General features: G+C 40.8%; 3 protein-coding genes and 3 non-coding genes across 7 annotated transcripts; 4 read left to right on the forward strand and 2 right to left on the reverse strand.

Moving 5' to 3' along the window:
* Positions 1–962: 962 nt before the first annotated feature.
* Positions 963–6284, reverse strand: LOC113747088 (apoptosis regulator BAX-like). 2 transcript variants are annotated; one of them, XM_027285264.1, is made up of 8 exons: positions 6149–6284; positions 5406–5454; positions 3618–3676; positions 3162–3210; positions 2927–3079; positions 2702–2837; positions 2497–2601; positions 963–2397 (listed from the first exon to the last, which is right to left on the reverse strand). In XM_027285264.1, the coding sequence occupies exons 1-8, from the start codon at positions 6177–6179 to the stop codon at positions 2299–2301; spliced, it is 681 nt and encodes a 226-aa protein (XP_027141065.1). In that variant the 5' UTR covers positions 6180–6284; the 3' UTR covers positions 963–2298. The 2 variants fall into 2 exon arrangements, with proteins under 2 accessions (XP_027141065.1, XP_027141066.1); XM_027285265.1 differs by lacking the exons at positions 3162–3210; positions 3618–3676.
* A 3667-nt stretch (positions 6285–9951) lies between these two features.
* LOC104923927 (apoptosis regulator BAX) lies at positions 9952–12967 on the reverse strand. Its single transcript, XM_019258722.2, has 6 exons — positions 12830–12967; positions 12159–12207; positions 11918–12076; positions 11693–11828; positions 11488–11592; positions 9952–11388 (listed from the first exon to the last, which is right to left on the reverse strand). Exons 1-6 carry the CDS (start codon positions 12858–12860, stop codon positions 11290–11292), a joined length of 579 nt encoding a protein of 192 aa, XP_019114267.2. The 5' UTR covers positions 12861–12967; the 3' UTR covers positions 9952–11289.
* A 307-nt stretch (positions 12968–13274) lies between these two features.
* rps11 (ribosomal protein S11) lies at positions 13275–15360 on the forward strand. Its single transcript, XM_027285266.1, has 5 exons — positions 13275–13342; positions 13832–13972; positions 14193–14268; positions 14670–14799; positions 15162–15360. Exons 1-5 carry the CDS (start codon positions 13328–13330, stop codon positions 15283–15285), a joined length of 486 nt encoding a protein of 161 aa, XP_027141067.1. The 5' UTR covers positions 13275–13327; the 3' UTR covers positions 15286–15360.
* Positions 14043–14126, forward strand: LOC113747199 (small nucleolar RNA SNORD35). The gene has a single exon (XR_003463440.1). It is a non-coding gene; the product is annotated as a small nucleolar RNA SNORD35 (small nucleolar RNA).
* LOC113747182 (small nucleolar RNA SNORD35) lies at positions 14496–14579 on the forward strand. The gene has a single exon (XR_003463424.1). It is a non-coding gene; the product is annotated as a small nucleolar RNA SNORD35 (small nucleolar RNA).
* On the forward strand, positions 14997–15082 carry LOC113747183 (small nucleolar RNA SNORD35). Its single transcript, XR_003463425.1, has one exon. It is a non-coding gene; the product is annotated as a small nucleolar RNA SNORD35 (small nucleolar RNA).
* Positions 15361–26890: the final 11530 nt, after the last annotated feature.

Raw genomic sequence — 26890 nt, forward strand, 5'->3', positions numbered from 1 at the left:
CTGACCTCTCCTTTCTTGGCACCATGAGGTTAAAACACTTTTCCCTTGAAACTTCAAGAGAACAGCAAGTCAAAAGTTAAAAGTTGTCCTGTTTCTTTAAAAGCACTGCACTGTCTGGATTTCTATGACATTTGCAATCCTCATGAGCCCTAAATCTGTGGCCAACGCCCTGACCTTTCCTCTGGTACTATCCATAGACCATATTTTCTACTTATTTTCTTTCTTCTATAATATCAAAGTCTAACAAACAGATACCAGTTACATTTACTAAGCATATTTTTTCTTGTAGTATGATCTCTGAAATCAAAGATTGTCATATCATTTGTTAAGCGCAAAATCTCCTAATTTATATATCCTATCAATACTTCTCTCATAAAACATTTGTATCCAAAGGACTGTGGTGTCTGTATCCATGCCAGCTGCTTTGTAAAGCTGTGCTCAGGCTAACATGCTGATGCTTAAGGTAAAATATGCTTTTAGTTCTTGTGCTTCACACACTTTAACGTTTCACGATAGATCAATTCAAAACCATGATTACAAACTACTGTTGAATTGAACTGTTCTTAACTGTGCTCTGTTATTGTCTGCTTCTTTAGTTATCTTGTTCATTTTTGTGTGTTTAGCATAATTCATCATAGAGAGTGTATCTATCAGAGTGTGTAGCATGCCTACATATGCAAATATAAAGCACAGCTACACGTCATTAGTTTTGCAATTATTTGTTGAAAATCATGTATTGAAAATACTGAAATGGATGATGGTACTAAGGAAAAAGTCAGAGGATCAACAATCTATCAATCGATATTTCAATCTGGGCCAAAGTGGTTTACTGACAAACCAACATTGATAAAAATCAAAAATCAATCAAAGTCTGAGATTAATTCATCCATAGTGGTACCGCTGTAGGTCTGTTGAATATATATCTCATTTCTACACTAATTATTACATATCCATAGACACAGTAAGAGTTAAAAGATTTATTTTCCATTTTCCATTACAACATACAAGGTCACTGCAAAAAGATTTTCAGGGAGACCGGAAACTAATTTCAGCTTTACAAATGTGATAGAAAAAGGTGAAAATCTGAGAATATCAAAGTGATTTCATAGTAAAAAAAACATCAAGGCACTGACAAACAAGAAAAATGTATAAAAAGCCATTTGCTGTGTAGATAAAGAGTGCAGTTTGAATTACTCACGGGAAAATACAGTACTTGGAATATGTGTGAAGTGAGGTAAGCACCTGTGAGCAATCCAGTACTTTCTGCGTCTGCAGTGCAACATCTTCCATGTGCCACAAGAAATGACATGTGGCTCAAGTCTCGACACAAAAACAATAGGCAGGGGTCGTTTTTTTTTTTTCCTCAAGGTCACAATGCTGGTCAAAATGCCCAGAGGCAGCATAGGTTCCACAAGATAAGAATTTAGATTCAGCTGCTGAGATTGTGTGACTTTTGAATTCATGTGATGATTCATGTTGATTGTAAACATAACTTTGTACACAAGTCCCTGCTGTGGCACTTATATTATCTCCTGAAACAAGGTTGAGCCATGCATTCAAGGGCAGAAATTATTTGGGAAAGTCTGAACCCAAAAATTATCAGAGGTGTAAGTTCTCTTCATCTGTATCATCTCCTTGGTAAAACAAAAAATATCTTCTTTTTTTTTTTGGGATGTGACCACCCTCCAAACACGTTCATTGCCAGCAGATTATTACAGATTTACACTAGTTAACACTCACAAATACGTATGAAAAATGGATCCCCTAGCATACAGACACCATGATGAAACTGATGGAGAGAATGGGAAGATCAGAAAAGCAGTCCGACTGCAAAAAAAATTAAATAAAATTACAATGAAAATGATGCAGAAAGGGAACTAAACGTCATTCAAAATTTAAGTCCATATATCTTTAAGGGGGGGAAAAAAGAACAGAATGCAGTGACGCTTTTTATATGTACCAAGTAAAAAATAAATTACTTAAAATGCATTTCCTGTTCAGTCTGACAAACTCTCCACCACCACCCCCCTCCCGATTTTGTGTACCGCAAAATTCCTCAGTGGTACAACGTCCTCATGGGCACTACGTTAGTGCATTCAGTCCTCAGTCCAACTGCCAATCCTTAAAAGATGAGATTTAGGCAGAAACATGTCCAAATACAAGCTGTTCAACTCTGTCACTCTGCCAGAACTTCTTTCTGCTCTCTTTCAGTTGTTCTTTCATGCTTTTATTCCCGTCCACATTTCCCTTCGTCGTAGTTCCTCTCATCTTCCACACGGTCTGCTCTTCACAAACCCCTCACATCTTGCGAATGACTATGACAGTGGTGAGAACACCGGCCAAGAAAACCCCCACCGTCTGCCACGTGGGTGTGCCAAAGTGGGAACGAATACCCTCCTTAAAAAAAATCATGAACAACAGACAGCAGGCGTCAGGAACAAAATCTCAGTTATCTAATAAATGATTATGAACTTCGTTTGTTAGCTGGCTACTTACCCAGCCACCTTGCTCCCTGATCCAGTTGATCACATTTTCCCGGAGGTAGTCCATGGTCCAGCTGATTATTGTTATGAGGATGTCAGGAACTTTTGTCAGGAGAGCCTGAGAAGGCGCGTGAATGGGAGATGTTAAATATTCATGACTCTGCTCAATCGTAATAACATAATACATTTATGTGTTTTGTTTTTGCTGCTTTACTCACTTTGATGACGAGTCGACAGGCAAAGTAGAATAGTGCGACCACCCTGCCCCAGTTGAACTTTCCGTCTGAAAAGATCTCATAGGCGACTCTCATGAACACGTCTTTTGATGGACTGAGCGCAGAGTCGTTTATCATCCTGGGGGAAAACAACATTTATACAGTTACGACTCACAGTTACTCATACCTGATTTTTTAACAGAACTGACACACAGACAGATCGCTCACCTCTGGAGCTCTACATTGCCGTCCAACTCGTGTCCGATCTGCTGCAGTTGCTGGAAGAGCTCCATGGGGTCCCACCGCTCTCTTCCGCCCAGCTGTGCCTTTGGCACCAAAGTGTTGCTGTATCCATGACGTCGAACCCGCTCGTAGATGAAACTACACAGGCAGATCAGTGATCAGTGTGACTCTTTACCCAGGTCAATAAGCAAGAAGGCCAAACTTTATAGTATATACTCACTCTTCTAACAAAACAGCTCCCACTTCCAGTATCTGATCTTTAGTATTTCCTGAAAGACAAAGGTCAGTGTCAGATCATCCAAATGCTGATACCACTGTTTTTACAACCGGGTGCCTTGTATTAGAAAGAAATAAGTGCAGGTATGACTAATCTGAGTCTATGAACACACTTTAGATCATGAGAAATAAAACACAACACTATGTTGATTGTTTATCTGTAAATATGTGTGATTTAGTCTTCATACCACTCGTGTTTGGATGTCTAAGATATTTATGATATACCGCGCACAGTTTGTTAACTCTGGCTAAATTAATTTAGCTAACCTCGGCTCAGTTAACGTCACTATCGGCAAACAAGCGACAGATGTTAAAGTGTCGGGTTATCCACATCTGCCACACCACGGGCGACACTGTCACGGCGGATTTAACTGTTTAATATCAAAGTACTAGCCAGTACCTTGGTCGCCTCCTCCCGGGTTGCTGTATCCATGACGTTGAACCCGCTCGTAGATGAAACTACACAGGCAGATCAGTGATCAGTGTGACTCTTTACCCAGGTCAATAAGCAAGAAGGCCAAACTTTATAGTACAGTCCCTGACAAAAGTCTTGTTGCTTGGGTACAAGTTGACCTTATGTGCCCCATAAATGTATTTCTAATCAATTTTTTTTTTTCAAGAAATGGCTAATTTCAATCCCAACAGCTTTTGAAATAATGTTTTGGTGCCAAACGACTGAACTGAAAAGCATTCTAACGTTCACAGCTTGGTAAAGCCCACTGAGTCAGTTTTTGCAAAGACAAAAGTTTTGTTGCCTTGTTGCCTTGTCATATGATGCACCCAATCCTAGATTACAGCCTCACCTGTGATCAATAAGTGATCAGTCAGTTAGTGGGTGTGTATTAAAAGTACCCCAGCACACCAGACCTTCACATCAACTGCAACTTGACCTCTGACAACATGCCTAAGATTCACCCTGAGGCCAAAGCGTTGATTATCAAGAGGCTGAAGACCAGATCCACTGCTGAGATGGCTGACACCTTCAATGTGTCTCAGCGTCAAGTATGAAGAATAAGTAAAAGATCTGAAAAGACTGGAGATGTTTTTGACAAGCTCAGGTCCGGCAGACCCCGCAAGACAACTGCTCGGGAGGACCGTTTGTTGGCTGGCAGAGCTCCACCAGGCCTGGTCACCTCAAGTCCCCGTGTCAACCAGAACATTTTGTAGAGTTCTGTCTCGAAACGGCCTTCATGGTCAAATCAGTGCCCAGAAACCAGCACTAAACAAAAGGCAATTAAAAAAATGTGTGGCATTTGCCAAGGCCCACAGCCTGCTTAAAGGATGGATGCTGGAAAAGTGGCAGAAGGTGGATTTTTCAGATGAATCTTCAGTTTAATTACATCACAGCCGCCGCAAATATTGCAGGAGACCTAGTAGAGCCCGCATGGACCCGAGATTCACCCAGAAAACAGTTAAGTTTGGTGGCGGAAAAATCATGGTCTGGGGTTACATCTAGTATGGGGGTGTGCGAGAGATTTGCAGGGTGGAAGGCAATATCAATAGCCTAAAATATCAAGAAGTATTAGCTACCTCTTACATTCCCAACCATAAAAGGGGTCAAATTTTGCAGCAGGATGGTGCTCCATCACATACTTCCATCTCTACATCAAATTCCTCAAGGCGACGAAGATCAAGGTGCTTCAGGACTGGCCAGCCCAGTCACCAGACATGAACATCATTGAGCATGTCTGGGGTAGAATGAAAGACGAAGCATGGAAGACGAAACCAAATAATCTTGATGAACTCTGGGAGGCATGTAAGACTGCTTTCTTTGCTATTCCTGATGACTTCATGAATCACTGCCGAACCGCATGGATGCAGTCCTTCAAGCTCATGGAAGTCATACAAGATATTAAATATGGATCTCACAGCACCACTACTTAATTCACTGATGTTATGCAACATATTTTTGTATTTGAAGTAAATTATTTGTTCGATTTTCACATTCTCTGTAGGCGACAAAACTTTTGTCTTGCCAAAATCTGACCTTTCTGTGTTCATTGAATAATATATCTTTCTTCTGTGAAGCAAATTTATTTTAGTACATTAAACATAATTTGGGAGGGTTTTAGCTTTCATATGAGCCATTTCTAAAAACCAATGGATTAATTAAAAGTCACATTATAAGCTGTTGTTTCTACAAAATGGATAAGTGACAAGACTTTTGTCAGGGACTGTATATACTCACTCTTTTAACAAAACAGCTCCCACTTCCAGTATCTGATCTTTAGTATTTCCTGAAAGACAAAGGTCAGTGTCAGATCATCCAAATGCTGATACCACTGTTTTTACAACCGGGTGCCTTGTATTAGAAAGAAATAAGTGCAGGTATGACTAATCTAAGTCTATGAACACACTTTAGATCATGGGAAATAAAACACAACACTATGTTGATTGTTTATCTGTAAATAAGTGTGATTTAGTCTTCATACCACTCGTGTTTGGATGTCGTCGTGTGAAAGATATTTATGATATACAGTACATACAGACTCGCTGTTTCGCGGATTTTTATCAGTGTAATTTTGCATGCTTTTTTTACAGCGTACTGTACAGTATGACCGCGCATTGTGTTTGCGTCCTAAATTGGCTAAGGGAGAACCGCACTGCGTCCTGATTAAGGAAGTACTGTACAAAATGCGTGTAAAAAGGTGTATAAAAGTGTGTGGTTAGGGGTTTTACGGCCTTAAAACATGTAGAATAATTGTCAAACTTGCGGGTTTCGTTCATTGCGGGTTATTTTTAGAACGTATCTCCAGCGATAAACGAGGGACCACTGTACTGCTCAGTTAACGTCACTATCGACACGCAAACAAGCGACAACCACGAAACAAGAGACAGATGTTAAAGTGTCGGGTTGTCCACATCTGCCACACCGCGGGCGACACTGTCACGGCGGATTTAAGTGTTTAATATCAAAGTACTAGCCAGTACCTTGGTCGCCTCCTCCCGGGTGCGATGCCATCTTGTTGACTGTTTAGATTGTGACTTCCCGGCACTTCCTCACTAACTCTCTATCACATTGCTCTTGTTAACCGCCTGGTAACACCGGTCTTGTGTGTTTCTGTCGGAGAGACCGTGAGGTTCAACGTCCTCAAAGTGACAAAGGCGGCTGGAGCCAAGAAGCAGTTCCAGAAGTTTTAGATGTGACTTTAAAATAAAAAAAACCTTGTTTAAATAGCCTTTTCTGCTGTTTGTCTCTTCACGCCCTCTAGATTTTGCACTAAATGATACATGCATGTCAGTTCTTTATTTAATGTATTCACAATTTTGCTCATGTATAGTCAGATGTAGTGGCACATTACCGTTTGTTTAAATACAGAACTTTGAAGACTGAAAATGCAATTTAATATCTACTGTGAACATTTAGAACTTGAACTGGTAAACATAGAAAATTGATTAACTTGAACAGTTATTCATGGTCATGCATATCATACTGGATGTTTTAAAATTTAGATTTATGTGCTTAAGTTTCATACTGCATGTTAAGTCTAGTGGTAAGCAGTGAAACTGATCTATAGCATTTCTTCAAGGTATTTCAAAGTGGAAAAACTTCCACACGTGGATTCAAACTCTTGCAGGAAGCAACATAGAAGGCAAGGCAAGGCAAGTTTATTTGTATAGCACAATTCGTACACAAGGCAATTCATAGTGCTTTACAGAGGCAAGGAATAACATTTGACATTAAGACAAGCAATAGCAATAGAAATAAAAAAATAAAAAAAAGAAGAAAATTTAATTAAAAATATCAGAATGTCATTTGAAATCATTAAAATAGCAAATTTGCAAACAATTTAAAACATTAAACGAATCACTGGATTATGATTAAAAATTCTTTAAAAGTTCTTTAAAAGAGCTCAGCCATAAGCACGTGAAGAGAGAAAAGTTTTTAACCTGGATTTAAAAGTGCTAAGAGTTGGGGCTGATTTCAGTCCTGCTGGTAGTTTGTTCCAGTTGTGGGCAGCATAACTGCTAAATGCTGCTTTACCGTGTCTGGTTTGAACTCTGTGCTCCACTATCTGACCTGAGTCAGTAGATCTCAGAGCCCTACTGGGTCTATATTCTACTAACATTTCGTTTATGTATTGTGGGCCTAAACCATTCAGTGATTTGTAAACTAGTAGCAGAACTTTAAAATCTATTCTGTGGCTAACTGGGAGCCAGTGTAAAGACTTAAGAACTGGGGTGATGTGTTCTGATCTCTTTGTTCTGGTCAAAACTCGAGCTGCTGCGTTCTGAATGAGCTGCAGCTGTTTGATACTTTTTTGGGGGAGTCCAGTCAAAAGACCATTACAGTAGTCAAGTCTACTGGAGATGAAAGCATGGATCAGCTTCTCCTGATCTGTTTGGGACATAAAGCCCTTAACTCTGGATATGTTCTTAAGTTGGTAGAAGGCTGTTTTGGTGACTGATTTTATGTGACTGTTGAAGGTCAGATCTGAGTCTATCAACACGCCAAGGTTTCGGACTTGGTCTTTAGTTTTTAGAGACAGTAACTCAAGGTGTTTACTGACAGCAACCCTCTTCTCTTTATTGCCAAAAACAATTACCTCAGTTTTTTCTTGATTTAACTGAAGAAAATTTTGGTTCATCCAATTTTTGACTTGCTCTAGACAGTTACACAATGACTCTATAGGACTGCAGTCATCTGGGGACAGTGCAAGATATATCTGTGTGTCATCTGCATAACTATGATAGTTGACATTAGAATTCTGCAGAATTTGACCCAAAGGCAGCATATATAGGCTGAACAAAAGGGGTCCAAGAACTGACCCCTGAGGAACCCCACATGCCATAGCCACTCGATCTGATTGATTACTTCCAATGGTCACAAAATAACTCCGTTCCTCCAAGTAGGACCTGAACCATTCTAGGACTGTTCCACGGAGCCTGCCCATGTTTCCAATCTGTTCAGCAGTGTGCTGTGATCCACAGTGTCAAACGCAGCACTGAGATCCAGCAGGACCAGAACTGATACTCTGCCTGAGTCAGTGTTCAACCTTATCTCATTTAACACTCTAATAAGAGCTGTTCTGTACTGTGGTGAGCTCGAAAACCTGATTGAAATTTGTCAAAAAGTCCACTGGAGTTCAAGTAATTACTGAGTTGCTTAAAAACCAGTTTCTCAACAATCTTGGCTATAAAAGGAAGAATTGAGACAGGTCTGTAGTTGGTTAACTTGGAAGTATCCAGCGTTCGCTTTTTTAAGAGTGGCTTGATGGCAGCTACTTTTAGGGGTTTAGGAAACGTGCCTGATTGAAGTGAGCAATTCATTATTTGCTGCAGATCTGTTTGGACAGATTTTACAATAGCTTTAAAAAAGTCAGATGGCATTGTGTCAAGACAGCATGTCAATGATTTAAGATGCTGAACTGTTTCTTCTATGTTTTTTTGATCAACTGTATTAAATTCTGACATCACAGTTGATTCATTCCTAGGCGGTTTTAGGGGTTGCGTCACATTTTGTAGATTTGTGTTGATATTTAACCTTATAGATTTGATTTTTTCATCGAAAAAGTGAGCAAAGTAGTGTAGTAGTAAAGTAGTAGTGATGTGGCAGCTCGGCTGAATTAGGAAAGAACTCTAATTTCTGTTTGAGCAATTGCCAGACCCAGCACATGCATTTTTACACATGAATTTTGGATAAGGCGAAAGGCAACGTGTGATCAACACTTTTTGAACACAATATTTTTTTTCTTTTTTTTATTAGACCATTGCAGAAAAGGAGTAACTAGGGTAGGATGTTAAAATGAAACTTTGTTCACTCAATAAATCCCAACATGATCAGTATTTTATAGTTTTGGAGCAAGACCAATAGAAAGATTTATTTGTGGGATAGAATGATAGAGTGCTTTATGTATTACAACACAAAACAGGTATACGATATATTTACGAACAAGCATGAGTTTGAGGTAGATGAGTTTAAAGTGACTGCAGTATAAATAGAATTTAAAAGTCTAAGAAGAATATATAGCTACAAAAGTAAAATATGAACTGTACCTTTGTGCAAAGAAAAGTGCATTGTGCATTCTTAGTCAGTACAAGTTATGTATTATATGTCCATATCCAATCTTAGTCAGTACAAGTTATGTATTATATGTCCATATCCAAAATATACTTATCTCATAAAACATTTGTAGATATTTTGCTTTAGTGCTGTTAATACAGTTAGGACTGTGGTGTCTGTATCCATGCCAGCTGCTTTGTAAAGCTGTGCTCAGGCTAACATGCTGATGCTTAAGGTATAATATGCTTTTAGTTCTTGTGCTTCACACACTTAACGTTTCACGATAGATCAATTCAAAACCATAAATTACAAACTACTGTTGAATTGAACTGTTCTTAACTGTGCTCTGTTATTGTCTGCTTCTTTATCTTGTTCATTTTTGTGTGTTTAGCATGATTTATCATAGAGAGTGTATCTATCAGAGTGTGTAGCATGCCTACATATGCAAATATAAAGCACAGCTACACGTCATTAGTTTTGCAATTATTTGTTGAAAATCATGTATTGAAAATACTGAAATGGATGATGGTACTAAGGAAAAAGTCAGAGGATCAACAATCTATCAATCGATATTTCAATCTGGGCCAAAATGGTTTACTGACAAACCAACATTGATAAAAATCAAAAATCAATCAAAGTCTGAGATTAATTCATCCATAGTGGTACCGCTGTAGGTCTGTTGAATATATATCTCATTTCTACACTAATTATTACATATCCATAGACACAGTAAGAGTTAAAAGATTTATTTTCCATTTTCCATTACAACATACAAGGTCACTGCAAAAAGATTTTCAGGGAGACCGGAAACTAATTTCAGCTTTACAAATGTGATAGAAAAAGGTGAAAATCTGAGAATATCAAAGTGATTTCATAGTAAAAAAAACATCAAGGCACTGACAAACAAGAAAAATGTATAAAAAGCCATTTGCTGTGTAGATAAAGAGTGCAGTTTGAATTACTCACGGGAAAATACAGTACTTGGAATATGTGTGAAGTGAGGTAAGCACCTGTGAGCAATCCAGTACTTTCTGCGTCTGCAGTGCAACATCTTCCATGTGCCACAAGAAATGACATGTGGCTCAAGTCTCGACACAAAAACAATAGGCAGGGGTCGTTTTTTTTTTTTTTCCTCAAGGTCACAATGCTGGTCAAAATGCCCAGAGGCAGCATAGGTTCCACAAGATAAGAATTTAGATTCAGCTGCTGAGATTGTGTGACTTTTGAATTCATGTGATGATTCATGTTGATTGTAAACATAACTTTGTACACAAGTCCCTGCTGTGGCACTTATATTATCTCCTGAAACAAGGTTGAGCCATGCATTCAAGGGCAGAAATTATTTGGGAAAGTCTGAACCCAAAAATTATCAGAGGTGTAAGTTCTCTTCATCTGTATCATCTCCTTGGTAAAACAAAAAATATCTTCTTTTTTTTTTTGGGATGTGACCACCCTCCAAACACGTTCATTGCCAGCAGATTATTACAGATTTACACTAGTTAACACTCACAAATACGTATGAAAAATGGATCCCCTAGCATACAGACACCATGATGAAACTGATGGAGAGAATGGGAAGATCAGAAAAGCAGTCCGACTGCAAAAAAAATTAAATAAAATTACAATGAAAATGATGCAGAAAGGAAACTAAACGTCATTCAAAATTTAAGTCCATATATCTTTAAGGGGGGGAAAAAAGAACAGAATGCAGTGACGCTTTTTATATGTACCAAGTAAAAAATAAATTACTTAAAATGCATTTCCTGTTCAGTCTGACAAACTCTCCACCACCACCCCCCTCCCGATTTTGTGTACCGCAAAATTCCTCAGTGGTACAACGTCCTCATGGGCACTACGTTAGTGCATTCAGTCCTCAGTCCAACTGCCAATCCTTAAAAGATGAGATTTAGGCAGAAACATGTCCAAATACAAGCTGTTCAACTCTGTCACTCTGCCAGAACTTCTTTCTGCTCTCTTTCAGTTGTTCTTTCATGCTTTTATTCCCGTCCACATTTCCCTTCGTCGTAGTTCCTCTCATCTTCCACGCGGTCTGCTCTTCACAAACCCCTCACATCTTGCGAATGACTATGACAGTGGTGAGAACACCGGCCAAGAAAACCCCCACCGTCTGCCACGTGGGTGTGCCAAAGTGGGAACGAATACCCTCCTTAAAAAAAATCATGAACAACAGACAGCAGGCGTCAGGAACAAAATCTCAGTTATCTAATGAATGATTATGAACTTCGTTTGTTAGCTGGCTACTTACCCAGCCACCTTGCTCCCTGATCCAGTTGATCACATGTTCCCGGAGGTAGTCCATGGTCCAGCTGATTATTGTTCTGATGATGTCAGGAACTTTTGTCAGGAGAGCCTGAGAAGGCGCGTGAATGGGAGATGTTAAATATTCATGACTCTGCTCAATCGTAATAACATAATACATTTATGTGTTTTGTTTTTGCTGCTTTACTCACTTTGATGACGAGTCGACAGGCAAAGTAGAATAGTGCGACCACCCTGCCCCAGTTGAACTTTCCGTCTGAAAAGATCTCATAGGCGACTCTCATGAACACGTCTTTTGATGGACTGAGCGCAGAGTCGTTTATCATCCTGGGGGAAAACAACATTTATACAGTTACGACTCACAGTTACTCATACCTGATTTTTTAACAGAACTGACACACAGACAGATCGCTCACCTCTGGAGCTCTACATTGCCGTCCAACTCGTCTCCGATCTGCTGCAGGCACTGGGCGAGCTTCTTTTGGTTAGGGTCGCACAGCTCTCCTCCGCCCAGCTGTGCCCTTGTCACCAAAGTGTGGCTGTCTCCATGACGTCGAACCCGCTCGTAGATGAAACTACACAGGCAGATCAGTGATCAGTGTGACTCTTTACCCAGGTCAATAAGCAAGAAGGCCAAACTTTATAGTATATACTCACTCTTTTAACAAAACAGCTCCCACTTCCAGTATCTGATCTTTAGTATTTCCTGAAAGACAAAGGTCAGTGTCAGATCATCCAAATGCTGATACCACTGTTTTTACAACCGGGTGCCTTGTATTAGAAAGAAATAAGTGCAGGTATGACTAATCTGAGTCTATGAACACACTTTAGATCATGAGAAATAAAACACAACACTATGTTGATTAGTTGTCTGTGTGATTTAGTCTTCATACCACTCGTGTTTGGGTGTCGTGTGAAAGATATTTATGATATACCGCGCACAGTTTGTTAACTCGGGCTAAATTAATTTTCCAAAGTTAGTCAAATGTGCTAATATTTCAAGTCTATTTTTGGACTCGGTGAAACAAAGTTGCCGGCTGAGTATCCACATTTTGTGTTTGTTCAAAACATATCTGCTAACTCATCCTAACCGAGCTGTGCGTGAACACGCAGAGCGGCGCTAAACGCAGAGCTAACGTAAGGCTAGCGCCGAGGTTAGCTGCCTCGCTAACCCCGGGTCAGTTAACGTCACTATCGACACGCAAACAAGCGACAACCACGAAACAAGAGACAGATGTTAAAGTGTCGGGTTATCCACATCTGCCACACCGCGGGCGACACTGTCACGGCGGATTTAAGTGTTTAATATCAAAGATGCTAGCCAGTACCTTGGTCGCCTCCTCCCGGGTGCGATGCCATCTTGTTGACTGTTTAGATTGTTACTTCCCGGCACTTCCGCACAATCATGTGACACGAATTTATTTGTTTGTGGCGACTGCGGTCGACTTCAAATGTGACAATCTTCATCAAGGCTGATTATTCTTTACATTACATCATATTCTAATGTGATACCTAATAAGCAGAGTGACATCATCCACACTATGTTTTTATAGATCTATTGATCGACGCGCGCAGCGTCACGCCGCATACGGACGACGCCTCGAGACAACTCAGGCTTCAAGTAAATTATATAAAATTAATAATTTGTTTACATTATTAACTTTGTCTGCCAGTCGGCAAAGGTTAATGAAACAATAAAAAAATATATATTTTTTTGTTGTTGTTTTTTTAGCTTCTCTTTTTCTTCATTACGTCACTTCCCTTCTCTCGCAGACTTCCGTCCGTCGCGCGCATTCTCAGGCCTCTTTACGACTCGGCTGGCAAAGATGGCGGATGCACAAGTACGTTCAGGAAAACGGCGTGGTCGCTTTAAATCGATGTTTTTTACGTTTTAATCAACACTTTAGCCGGATTTTATCGAGTATATGCCTTTATGTACTGTTTATACACACATTGAGCCGTTTCAAGCCACATTTAGGGTTTTATTTCTGCTTGTTTGTTGTTACGTTCAGCACACCCTCGTGTAACGCTGAACTAGCCGGGATGCTAACTCCGTTAGCTCAGCCTGCTACCACTTAACTCCTAATTAAGTCAATTTCTTTATATAAATTACAAGCGGTGGCTTTTCCCAACATAACATTTACCCTACAGCTTACTGGACGACATGTCCGTCAGTCGGGGGCGAGCTTACTTCCTCATAAGTGGAAGTTTATCTTGAAATAGTTAGCGAGGCCGGGTGGTGTTATGTTGAAGCTTCTTCCCGGAGCTGAAGTGTGTGTGCAGGGTGTTTGTCACACGGCTTTAACACGCTGCTCTCCTCGTCTCCACAGACCGAGCGGGCTTACCAGAAACAGCCCACCATCTTCCAGAACAAGAAGCGTGTTCTGGTCGCTGATGGTGGCAAGGAGGTCAAGGAGAAGCTCCCCCGTTACCACAAGAGTGTCGGGCTGGGCTTCAAAACCCCAAGAGAGGTAACTTGACTTGTGCAACGAAATATTGAAACTAATACAAAGAAAGTTAGAGCTGTTTTCTTTTCTTATCTGCAAGTGATGTCTTTCTCACGATGGTCTTCCAAGCCCGCAGGGTTCTGACGATAATGCCTTTTGGCAACGCTGATGCAGTCAAGAGTTATAAAAATGATAACAGTAATGTTTCTAGAACGATACTAATAATGCTTTCTTTTTTCACCAGGCTATTGACGGCACTTACATTGACAAGAAATGCCCCTTCACTGGAAACGTCTCTATCCGTGGCCGTATCCTCTCTGGTCAGTTTAACACCTCGCTGTACACAAACACTGTCAGCTCTGGGTCGGGCTCACATGAGTTAGAATGTGTCCAACGCTGTTGCTGAGTGTTGATGCCACAGTTTGAGCACAAGGCGAGCAGTATCCTGGACTACAAATCAACATGTTTGTGTAAAGCAGCCTGATCCAGAACCAGTTTCTCTGCACGATAATCTACCAAACTCCATATGTCCTTTTTGTCACTGTCCTGCAAATGATGTTTTTCTCACGATGGTCTTCCAAACCCTCTGGGTTCTGACGACAGCGCCTAATGGCAACACTGATGTAGTAAAGTGACAGTCGTAATTTAAAATCTGTCGCGTATTCACTGCAGAAAACGTACTAAAAGTCACTAACGTTCAGTTTGTGTGCACGCTCCGCAGGTGTGGTGACCAAAATGAAGATGCAGAGGACCATCGTTATCAGACGTGATTACCTGCATTATATCCGCAAGTACAACCGCTTTGAGAAGAGGCACAAGAACATCTCTGTCCATCTGTCACCCTGCTTCAGGTACTACACCTCCCACACGCCTTAATTTAAGGTTCCTACAGTTGTAGCATGCAAGAAATGTATAAGAAAAAGGTGTAATCTGTTCACCCTGAGCCAAACCTGATTGGTTTGTTGTCTTGAAAGGTGCGGAACATAATTATTTTAAAGAACAGTGTTATTGTGTTAGGTCTGTCTAATTGTGTATCATCATAATTTGCTGCAAATGATGTCTTTTCTCACGATGGTCTTCCAAGCTCATGAAGCTCTGACGACATTGCCTTTGGGCACACGCTGATGCAGCTTGGCTTCACACCTGTGGCTAACTCTCTATCACCTTGGTCTTGTTAACCGCCTGTTAACACCGGTCTTGTGTGTTTCTGCAGAGACGTCACAGTTGGAGACATCGTGACTGTCGGAGAGTGCCGACCACTCAGCAAGACCGTGAGGTTCAACGTCCTCAAAGTGACAAAGGCGGCTGGAGCCAAGAAGCAGTTCCAGAAGTTTTAGATGTGACTTTGAACAGGAAGTCTGCTGTTGGCTAACTGTCTCACTGTCAAATAAAAAAACCTTGTTTAAATAGCCTTTTCTGCTGTTTGTCTCTTCACGCACTCTAGATTTTGCACTAAATGATACATGCATGTCAGTTCTTTATTTAATGTATTCACAATTTTGCTCATGTATAGTCAGATGTAGTGGCACGTTACCGTTTGATTAAATACACAATTTTGAAGACTGAAAATGCAATTTAATATCTACTGTGGATGTTTAGAACTTGAACTGGTAAACATAGAAAATTAATTTGAACAGTTAGTCATGGTGATGCATATCATACTGGATGTTTTAAAATTTAGATTTATGTGCTTAAGTTTCATACTGCATGTTAAGTCTAGTGGTAAGCAGTGAAACTGATCTATATCATTTCTTCAAAGTATTTCGAAGTGGAAAAACTTCCACACGTGGATCCAAACTCTGGCAAGAAGCAACATAGAAGTAGTGATGTGGCAGCTCGGCTGAATTAGGAAAGAACTCTTAATTTCTGTTTAAGCAATTGCCAGACCCTATGACTAAAAATGTTTCAGAAAAAATCAGGCCCAACACATGCAATATTACACATGAATTTTGGATAAGGTGTAAGACGATGTGTGATCATCACTTTTTGAACACTTATTTTATTTTTATTAGACCATTGCAGAAAAGGAGTAACTATGGGTAGGATGTTAAGATGAAACTTTCACTCAAATCCCAACATGATCAGTATTTTATAGTTTGGGGGCAAGACCAATAGAGATTAAAAGTGCTTTATGTATTACAATACAAACAGGTATACGATATATTTACAAACAAGCACGAGGTAGATGGGTTTAAAGTGACTGCAGTATAAATAGAATTTAAAAGTCTAAGAAGAATATATAGCTACAAAATATGAAAATAAAATATGTACTCTGTACAGTAACTTTGTGCAAAGATGTCACAGCGTGATGTCACAGCTTGATGTCACAGTGTGATGTCACAGCGTTATGTCAGTGTGATGTCACAGTGTGATCTCACACCGTCATGTCAGTGTGATGTCACAGTGTCATGTCACAGTGTGATGTCACAGTGTCATGTCACAGCGTCGTGTCACAGTGTCATGTCACAGTGTCGTGTCACAGTGTGATGTCACAGTGTGATGTCACAGCATCATGTCACAGCGTCATGTCACAGTGTGATGTCACAGCATCATGTCACAGCGTGATGTCACAGTGTGATGTCACAGCGTCATGTCACAGCGTCGTGTCACAGTGTCATGTCACAGCGTCATGTCACAGCGTGATGTCACAGCGTCATGTCACAGCGTCATGTCACAGCGTTATGTCAGTGTGATGTCACAGCGTCATGTCAGTGTGATGTAAATGGTAAATGGTAAATGGACTGTACTTATATAGCGCCTTTCTAGTCTTCCGACCACTCAAAGCGCTCTACACTACATATCTCATTCACCCTATTCACACACATTCATACACTGATGGCATTGGCTACCGTGCAAGGTGCCAACTGCTCATCAGTTTAAGGATTTAAGCATTCATACACATTCATACACCGATGGCACAGCCTTTGGGAGCAACTTGGGGTTCAGTATCTTGACCAAGGACAAGGACATGCAGACCGGGGAGCCGGGGGATCGAACCACCGATCATCTGCCTGTGAGCCACAGCCGCACTGATGTCACAGTGTCATGTCACAGTGTCATGTCACAGTGTCATGTCACAGTGTCATGTCACAGCGTCATGTCACAGTGTCGTGTAACAGTGTGATGTCACAGTGTCGTGTCGCTGTATATCCAGCAGAGGTCAGACTGTCCTTAGATCAGCTCTTTAAAATGTATTTTAATAAGTTAAATTTAAAGTTTGTAGTTTGATGTTATATATGTAAACATATAAATATAATGTGACATGAAAAATAAAGTTGACTGACTCGCTGCACTGACAGCAGCTGACCACTGGGGGGGGCGCTCTAACACACACAGGGAACACTTGGACAGAGCCAGGCTAGCTGTTTCCACCTGTTTCCAGTCTTTGTGCTAAGCTAAGCTAACAGAGCGTTCTCAGATCAGCTTCATCAACATCCATCACACCCCCACCCACCATGCTGAAGTCTGATGTCGTCTCCTAGCAACCACCACAGACCGACACCTCTAAGATGTAGAGATGATATTCAGATGCGACTGGAATGTATTCAGTACAGTATTCTCTGTAGAAAACTGAACATGTATTCATATATATTGGTATAGGCTGCATGGTGGACCCACAACAAGTGCACTGTTACGGTACATTATATACTTGTGCACAGCAGCGACTCCCAAGGTTTCAACAATTCACAACATGTTTTTCCTCCATTAGATAAATACATCCAGCAGGTGGCGACAAATAACCGATGTTTGTAGACCTGGAACCAGCATACATGGCGTATCAGTGGAGGAGCTCCTTTGTGCGTTTGTTAAACCTTTTGAACTAGAAGTAACCTCTGACATCTGCAGTAATACATTAGATAGACACCATACAACATTTTACTGGTTTTCATAATAATGTCAACATGTGTAAATTACTTAATTCATGTAGTGACAATGCTGCCTTTTGGAATGACTAAAAATAATGAAGTATTTACAAACTAATTAACTTTCCAGCAGTTTGTATAATACGGAAGAAATTGTGCACCCATCATCCATTTTCTGGTCTGGTTTCCTTTTAGTAATGCTAGACTAAGTAAGAAGTTGGATTTTACACTGCTATTATGAAACTTTTGAAAAGACATCACGGTCAGATATTGAGGTCAACAGGAGGAGGGATTATTATCAGAGAAAGAAACACGATCAATTGTTGTTATTTGATGGTTTCAGCCTCAGTCTCATGATGCTGTATCCATAAGGAGATATGACCTCTTTCTTTTGTACAGTTGCAGCCGTAATGATGCTCATTGTGTCTACGATCAACAAGCATTGGATCTGAGTGTATTCCTGGCCTGTCTGCATCAGCTGAGTCATTTGCATTTGTCCTTGTTTCGACTTGAGGAGATGATTCTGTATGGGAATCATTGGAGCCTCCTCCCCTCTCCATCCTCTGCTTAGCTTGGCCTTCTGTCTGCTGAGGGCTGCAGCAGAGGCGTCACCATTAACATAATGATGCTGTTGATGTTTTTTTCCCAATCCTTCATTGAATGTGGACCATATGTTGATGACATGAAGAGGAGAAAGTGCTTAACGTGAGCTCAGCCATGTGAAGTAGTCCACCATTTAACGATTAGCAGTGTAAGTCTGAGAGTTTGTTTCGAAATAACCAAACAATTTTCCTCAATTACAGTTTGCACTCTTGTTTTTGTTGTACTAACAACAATCCCAGCACTCCACTTATGCTACAATATTTACCTAAACAGCAGAGTCTCAGCTTCTAACCACAAATTGTCCTCTCTTGTACCGGGGGCTTTCCCAGCTCCTTCTCTCCATAGGCGCAGACACTACAGGAGGGTGGGAGGGCCGCAGGATGTTCTCTGAATATAACAGGCCCCTCTCATGACCAGACACCCCAGGGAGCAAGGCAGCCCAGCAGGCCACCCAGCCCACATGAGTACATACATGCTCCCACAGAGTGTTTGTTTGAGGGCAGGGGTCTGATCCCTCAAAAAGTCAGAGCAACCATAATAAACCCAGGCTGACAGTGTTAAACTGTGAGGAATATGTTCTGTCAGAAAAGCATGTTAGTATAGCTGCTGGGTATCTGCTGATCTCTGTGTGTGTTTTAAAACTTTGTACCAGTTAAGATGAAGAAACCAGACTGTGTGGGATATAATCTTAAAAACTAAATTCATCTTTTTTACGATCTACACATTTATATAGAAACAACTGTGGCACAAAAGTGACGTAAGACTTTGATTTTCAGAGCGAACGGAAACACTGGTGTTACCAGGCAATAAAACAAATGTTTGGCTCTAGTAAATCTTAACTGTTTTGACACAGTGGGATTGTTACGCACCATCTCACAAGCCACAGGATTTTTTTATACTATTCACAGCCCTTTGATTGTCTTCCATCTCAAATAAAAATCACCTGCTGGAAAGATTCTCGCTTTAATTACATGTTATCATAGATTTTTATAGATTGTTCTTCTGATACCGAGCATGGAGGATTACATTTCTTGCTTTTGTCCCAGGTTTATAGCTGGATTTATCCAAATGGCACACTTCCTTCCTCATTGTAATTCTCCAGGTGGTGATGTGACTTTCATTGATGGAGAAGACAGCCTCTTCCCATGTCATGGTTCTGCTTAATAGCTCTCAATCTTCCATTTGGAGGTATCACCAAAAGGTGGAGGTGAACAGTGTAGATCCCACCCAGGTCATCAAGGTCAGAGATGATCTTCTGTGTCTGTAAAGAGAGTTTCCCAAACCAGATTTTTATAGAAGGGCGTCTCTGCTCTGTTTGTGGCAGCAGACACACAAGCTTTTAAACAGTCTCAATTCACATTCCTCCACACTGCCAACATGTTTACCCAGTGTCATGGGGCATGCTTGCAGTCGTGCTTACTTGTGTATCTAATGGCAGGGATGTTAGCTCAGAGGGTCAACCCAATGAGGGTAATGGCCACTATCAAAACAGAGGCCTTCTGGTGGCACCGCAGGGGATTCGGGCAGGAGGAGTAGGGTCGTATAGTCCCATGCTGGACCCTTGTTCTGGGTCGTTTGGAGACTGTCAGCAGTATGCAAACTGTTTTTCAGCAGAAGTAGACCTGATGGGTTGAACAGATGGAGGCCATGTTATATGTAGAGGAGTCTGAGCTGTAACAGATAAAGCCCTTCACCCTCTGGTTTGTTCTGTCAACACTGAACAACATCTGTGCAAGACCATACAGAAGCAGATTTGAACTCAAGCATGTAATTTTAGACTGATATGTGCATTTATATGATTTGAAATAATATCAATTTATCCGTCTCTAGTGGCTTACTGACAAACGCTTTTTGATGCATGCTCTTAGGCCACAGGCCTTCTTCTTACTAGTTTTTCACTGCAATATAATATGCAACCATTAAACCCATCACTATCCAGCATCTTACTGCTGGGGTGCACAACAGGAACACTGTAGGCTCCACTTCGGGTCGGTGCAGGGTCACTACACACATCTGGACATGTCATCAGCCCTCCAGATCTGCACAAAGACATCCAATGTCCTTGCACCAAAGACAGACTGCTGTCTGACAACATCCTTTAAAAAATACGTTCCATTCTGTTTAGTCACAAACAATGATCGTGTGTGTGTGTGTGTGTGTGTGTGTGGACTGCAAACTGTACCGATACATATTAAATTTGCTTTTGTATGGTTTACTGTTGGGAGTCGGGTGTTGGGATTGTGTTGGAAGTCAGTGAAAGTAGATCTGGTGGATAATGAGCATGTCAAGATCTATTACTTTCAGGTTAGAGGTTCTGGTCACAGTTATTGGTGTCTAATATCTGCAACAGCACCGGGAGCTTCTTAACTGATTTTAAGTGATTTAACAGATGTGGCTCCTGCTCTTCATTCACACACACACACCTTTTAGACAGCAGAGTGGTCTCCCTGATAGTGTGTCTGTCAGCGCTTAATGAAAACATTGGTTAGACTTTTATTTACATGTGTGTGAAAGTAATCTGACGGGTATAGTTTCGACATTGATTCCCACAGAGCTCCATATCCAAGAGTATTGATGACAAAATCCTGATTGATTGTTGCTCACCTGGTCTGTCTGGTAACCCGAGCGCCTCGCAGCACATCCCAGATTTGCACGACAGCTCCTAATTCAATATTCCCACATTCTGCCGTGTTCATGCCTGCCTGTCAAACAGACTGCATGTCAGGCATGTGTGAGCGCGCTGGGCATCTCCAATTTTACACCATGTTGTCAGATCAAAGTGTGGGGTTAGGGCTGGCAGGTCACAGGACAGGGTGTTGCGTGCAGCGGAGCTCTTGGGTCATGTGTGAACCATCCAGCATGGCCGTCAACAGAGCATCCCTGGGGTGTGCTCGCGATGAGTGATGGTCTCACACTGGAGCCCTAAAACCTACAATCCGGTGAAGAGGCAGAATCTGGACTGCATATCTAATGAATGCTAGTGATTCATGGATGATGCCAGATGACTTGGGCCTGCAGATGGAATGCATTTGTATACGCAGATATGCTCTGCTTTGGCTACAAAAAACAGGGCTTGACATTTTAAAGCACAACAGATGATCCGATTGTTAATGAAGGACAAAAACAAGAATTTCTACACAAATACTTTCAGTCCTTTGTTTGCAAGAGTTTCGTGCATTCTTTGAGCTTGTGTTTGAGACTCTAACAAAGGAACTGTAAAGTGTAACACTTCTCTCTCTATAAAAGGTAACAGGAGAAACTCAAAGCAACGCCCCACAGCAACAGTTTGTGCTGCTATTGAGCGACTCCTCTCCAGCAGGAGGAATTCACCCCGGCAGATGGCTGGGCCGAGGCCCCCGAGGCCTCAGGCAATGCTACACCCTGGGACCCGGATACCTAATCATGCCCTGTTGAGCCTCTCACCTGCTGCTCCGCCGTTCACAATGTTATCTCATCTCCCTGACCTATTGTGGCTCCCATCGGTGATAATGACAGTTGAGAGACCCACGCAGTGCCGGAGCAGAGGCTCGCTCTCCCTGGAGAGAGCCAGGATCATGGGAAACCTCAGAGTAATCGATCTCTCCATCTTGCCTCCTCCGGTGGATCTCATTTCTTATGACGGCCTGTAGACAGCCTGGGTTTAAAGCACAGATTGCTTTGATTTTCAGCGCAGCTATTCTTAGGGTTTTTATAAATTAGGTGTGGTTGGTCACACTACCTCTTTACCCTTATACGTTATAGTGAATGTAAAGAGGGAGTAACTTTGAGAGCAAAGGACTTTTTGTGTAATAACTACTGTAAAAAAGAAAACATTCCTCAGACTGCCGAAAAAAAGAAGTGTAATGTCCAAGCTGATACAAATATCTATAATAAAAAATGACATTTCATTTGTTTTTTTGATCTTCTCTGGTGTAATTTCACAACATTTCCACTCCTCCACTCTCCACATGAGCTCATAAAGTGTCAGACCATAGATTTGTTGCCCTTGGGTAACCACAGTTGGTTGCATTTTGAAAACCCAGTTCTCGCAACCTTCTTAACCAAACCACAGTGTTGTGGAGAATCTTGTTGTTGTTATTGCTGTCTTTCTTTCTTTCCATCCACTGTTTTAATTTTCACTTAGTCATTTTCTCTGAAAAAAAAAACAAACACCATACAGTTCCTGTGTGACCTCAGTTCCCACCATCCCTGTCAGATACTGTCACAGTGGCCCAGTTCTCACTGGGCTCTGCTGTTTTCTTAATTAGACTTTTATTACATTGTCCTGAATGTGCAGCTCTTCATCAGCGAGACAGTATAATAGATTAGGGTAGGAAAGGACAGAGACAACAAACAACAAACCACTCGTGTCACTGCATGAGCATTTGGAACTACAAGGTAAAATGTTGCGCTGCTCCACCTGGAAGTTACAGTGCTTGCTGTAACTTCCAGGTGGAGCAGAGGGCATCCTGCTGCATATGAGAGTAAAGAGCATGTGTGCTAAAACATGTATGTACTATGTATCATTCTTGCAGTTCCACAGCCCTGACAAACTAGTTAAATGAGGATGTATTTCAAACTCTTTTGTGCTTGTGTGTTGCAGACATAAAGGGAAGGAAGTGAAGGGAGTTTCACAATGATCTGTTTCATTACCAGTTCCTATATGAAGAGAGAGAAAAAAAGAGGATCTTCTTGCCTCAGTAAATTGCGGCTGACACGAGGACAAAGGAGATCAAATGGAAAGAGCACACCCAATCACTGTCTGTGTGACATATACTGTGTGTTCCCTTTGTGGTCATACAATCAATATGTAACCAGGAGACAATGCAAAGAGAAACAGTGTGTTTGGTTGACACATAAGATCTCCTAAACCTTAAAGGTCACTTTGCTTTTCCACTTCAGCTTAAAGGAGGACAAGCAATCTAACACAGTTTAACATGAAGGCAGATGTTTGGTTTGTGATTCAGGAAATCTGGAAGATATTTTATGCCTTTCCAACTTGGCAGAAGAGTTATGTATAATGTTAAAAATCTGTATGTAATCACAAGATTATAGATATTTTTCAGTTTGGACAACGCTCAAATGTCAGCTCAACCAGATTTAGAAAACAAAGACTCTTGATCTCAGTGAATTGTGCAATTTTTCCACAAACAGAAAAGCTCAAAAGTTTCTCTTAATTCAACAGCAGAAAGTTGTTGATGGTACATTTATAGAAATAGACATTTTCTAATTGTGCAGTTAAGGATGTTTTGAAGTCACCAATCTTCATTAGAAGAACTTGAGAAGATTTATCTGAATGGTGTCTTTGTGTGAAAAATGGGAATGGAGCCTTCCATTCATACAGAGATCATGACCTCCATGTTCTCAGTGAAAGTTATGGCCCTGTCCGTCATGCCTTTTCTGGAGGCAAAACAAATTTTGCAGGGTTGGTGGTGAGGCGGGTGTGTTTCACATCCAGAGAGACTGAGAGAAATGACACGGCTGATAACCTCGTGCCATTGTGTGCCTGGTTGCCAGAACATCTCATGTCTCAGTGCTGTGTGTAAAACATAGAGATAACAGCAAATCCTAAACATTCTTCAGAAGAAAAAACAAATGCTACATTTTTCTGCCACTTAAGCAAACAGCCAATCTCCTTATCTCAAGAAAGATTGCATCTGTAAGACCACCACAATTCAAAGAGAGGATATTTTCTAATATTATGCCCCTAGGGACAAAATGGCATTTTGTAACTGTGTATGAAAATATACTTGTATGTTTACAGACATAATACAGCCTAAATGCATGCCACTTTTAGAAAATCCCACTGGCCTTCTAGTTGCATCATACATTGCTGATTTTAATCTATCAAACGTGACATGTGTAACTTTTAATTTGCCTTCCAAGAAGCAAGAATTGACCAAATTCGGCATTTCTCAAGAAAAAGAAAGCATTGTCATCGTGTAGGGTATGATGTGGGGGGGTCAAAGGACACAAGGGAGATGTTTTTTTTATGCCATAGTATCTTTCAAACATAATTCTTTGCCCCTATTATAACATAATTCAGATTTTTCTTTGGAGCAACAGTCTATCAGTCAAAATTTATGTTAATGTGATTGATTTCCAAGCTGTTTTCGGTGTTCTGGTGTAAAACGGGCTATGTCTTCTTTTGTAGAGTAATGCTGGACAATAACTGGACTGCTAGATGTAATTTTAGTGACAGTCCTCTTGTAACATAGGCTGATCAAATATCCAAACTCAGAGAATCAGTGTATCGTCGCAGTGATGACAATAAATGGCCTCAACACCGGTTTGTGACAACACTGAAGTAGCAGAGGATTCCCTTTCATCAAACCCATCTCTGTGGTTTATCCAAGAGCTACATCCTGCACTCCATCAATAACAACAGAATCAACTTGTTTGCTTTTCACTTATCACACGGAAAAAAAGTGAGTCAGTTAATGACACACACATGGAAAGAAAAAAAAATCAACACTGCTCTACATCCTAGCGAGGTGGCCCCAACATAAACAGAGATCTGTGGAGCAGGGGTAAACTTCCTTTGCTTGCACTGGTGCACACACTTCCTGAGGGGATTGAGCGATGCATCAGACTGGACCCCAATCTCCATAAAGGCTGGAAGTGTTTCACTCTGCTAAGCAAATTCAAGCCACATGCTAGACTTACTTGTCTCCATGTCCTCATGTTGCTGTAGGTAAAAAAAGAAGAAGTGTATATTGAAAAAGATCTCCAAGATTATGTTGCAGATAATCACGCTAGCAACATGACTCTAGGTCTGTTGGTCCACAATTTGGTCCAGACTGAAATATCTCAACAACCATCTGATGGTTTGCCATGAAATTTGCTCAGGATTTCCAAGATCCCTACAGGATGCTTCGGACTTTTATGTAGCGCCACTAGCAGGTGAATTTGTTCTTTGTTTCAGTGAAATACCTCAACATCTACTCAAAAGATTGGAACAAAACTTATGGTTCCCTGATGATGTAATGACTTTGATGACCCCCAAATCTTTACCCAAGCATCAACATGAGGTTAACATCTTTATTTAAGTTTTAGAACATACATTCACAATTCCAAGAGAATGACTTGTAATAACTTTAATCACCTTTTGTCCAGTAGTACTTTGTTTTATGATCAAATTACTGCAAAATGAACGGCATTCCCATCAGCATCAGATGTACTTTATGTTAGCCAATGTTAGCTGTGTTGTAAATGCTAGCATGCTAACAAACTAAGCTGGTGAACAAGGAAATGATTACACCTGCCAAATATAAACATGCTGGCGTCGTCATTGTGAGCATGTTAGAATGCCGCTGTCTCAGTCTTGCATTGCCATCTCGGGAAAGTTTCAGTTTCACAGTGAAATCAAGCAGATCATCATAAGATAGACTTGTTACATATCTTCAATATGCATCTTTTAATCTGTCCCACGGTGCTGTTTGCTTAAATTAATGCAGCCAATGAAACAAAGCCATGGCTTTGTTTCCCACAATGCCTTTTGTGTTAAGATGACTTTCCTCTCTTATAGATGATCTCAGCCCTAAGATGTTTTCTGAGAAACATGTCTGTTACTTTTTTGTTATGGAGAAAGCGGATTATCTAGCTGTTTCCACTAATTCAGTGTGTTCTACGGCTTATTTTTGATTTCCTGCTCTGTGACTGCAGATTAATATCTCCGGTGGCAGCAGCCCAACTGCAACAAACGCTCTCTCGATAACAAGGGTCCCTAACCTCAGCACCCTGAGAAACACTGTAGCAAGTCTAAGACGGCATAGTATAATTTCAGACATGATTGAAAAACAGTAGATATTTGTTAGCGGCCCGGGGGGAGTCCCACCCAGGGAGACTGGAGAGGAAACTCTGCAGATGGAGGTCAGAGTTGGTCTGCTCACATCCTACTCTCTATTTGTCCTGTTATTCCAATCTCCGCCAACACACAGACGGAATCAAGGATGATGTCCAGGGAATCATCTAAAAAATCCTTTCTTTTTAAAGCTCTCCTCCACAGGAGATTTTTGCAGTCAACCTTACCAACTCATGAACATGAAAGCATGAAATGACACTTAAAAAGCCACAGGATTTAAAGAAGAGTTGTAAAATGTGGTCATTGGGGTAATCTTACCACAAGGTCTTATGAAAACCACATAAAACAGCATAATTAGACTGAATTTTTATTCCAAACTGCCATTTGTCATCTACAAAGCACCCCAGATACAACATTACAGTATGACTTGGCAACTGTAACCTTCACAAAGGCTTTGAAAACCTTCCAACTGATGTTCATCATTTCCATACATGATATCCCTCTGTGTTTTCTTTGCAGGATTTGTATCATGTTATTTCCAGGCTGCTGCTGAAATTGGCTTTCAGAAGCTAAAGTTGGCTGATGTCATGTTTTTCATGGCTTAAACAGGCAAAGACCATTTTCAGATGTTAAATATATCTAAGCGGATATCTGTAACAGTGCCTACTTGGGACTCAGAACAAGAAACTGTGT

The sequence above is a fragment of the Larimichthys crocea genome, chromosome XII (assembly GCF_000972845.2).
Source record: "Larimichthys crocea isolate SSNF chromosome XII, L_crocea_2.0, whole genome shotgun sequence".
Classification (NCBI taxonomy): Eukaryota; Metazoa; Chordata; class Actinopteri; family Sciaenidae; genus Larimichthys; species Larimichthys crocea.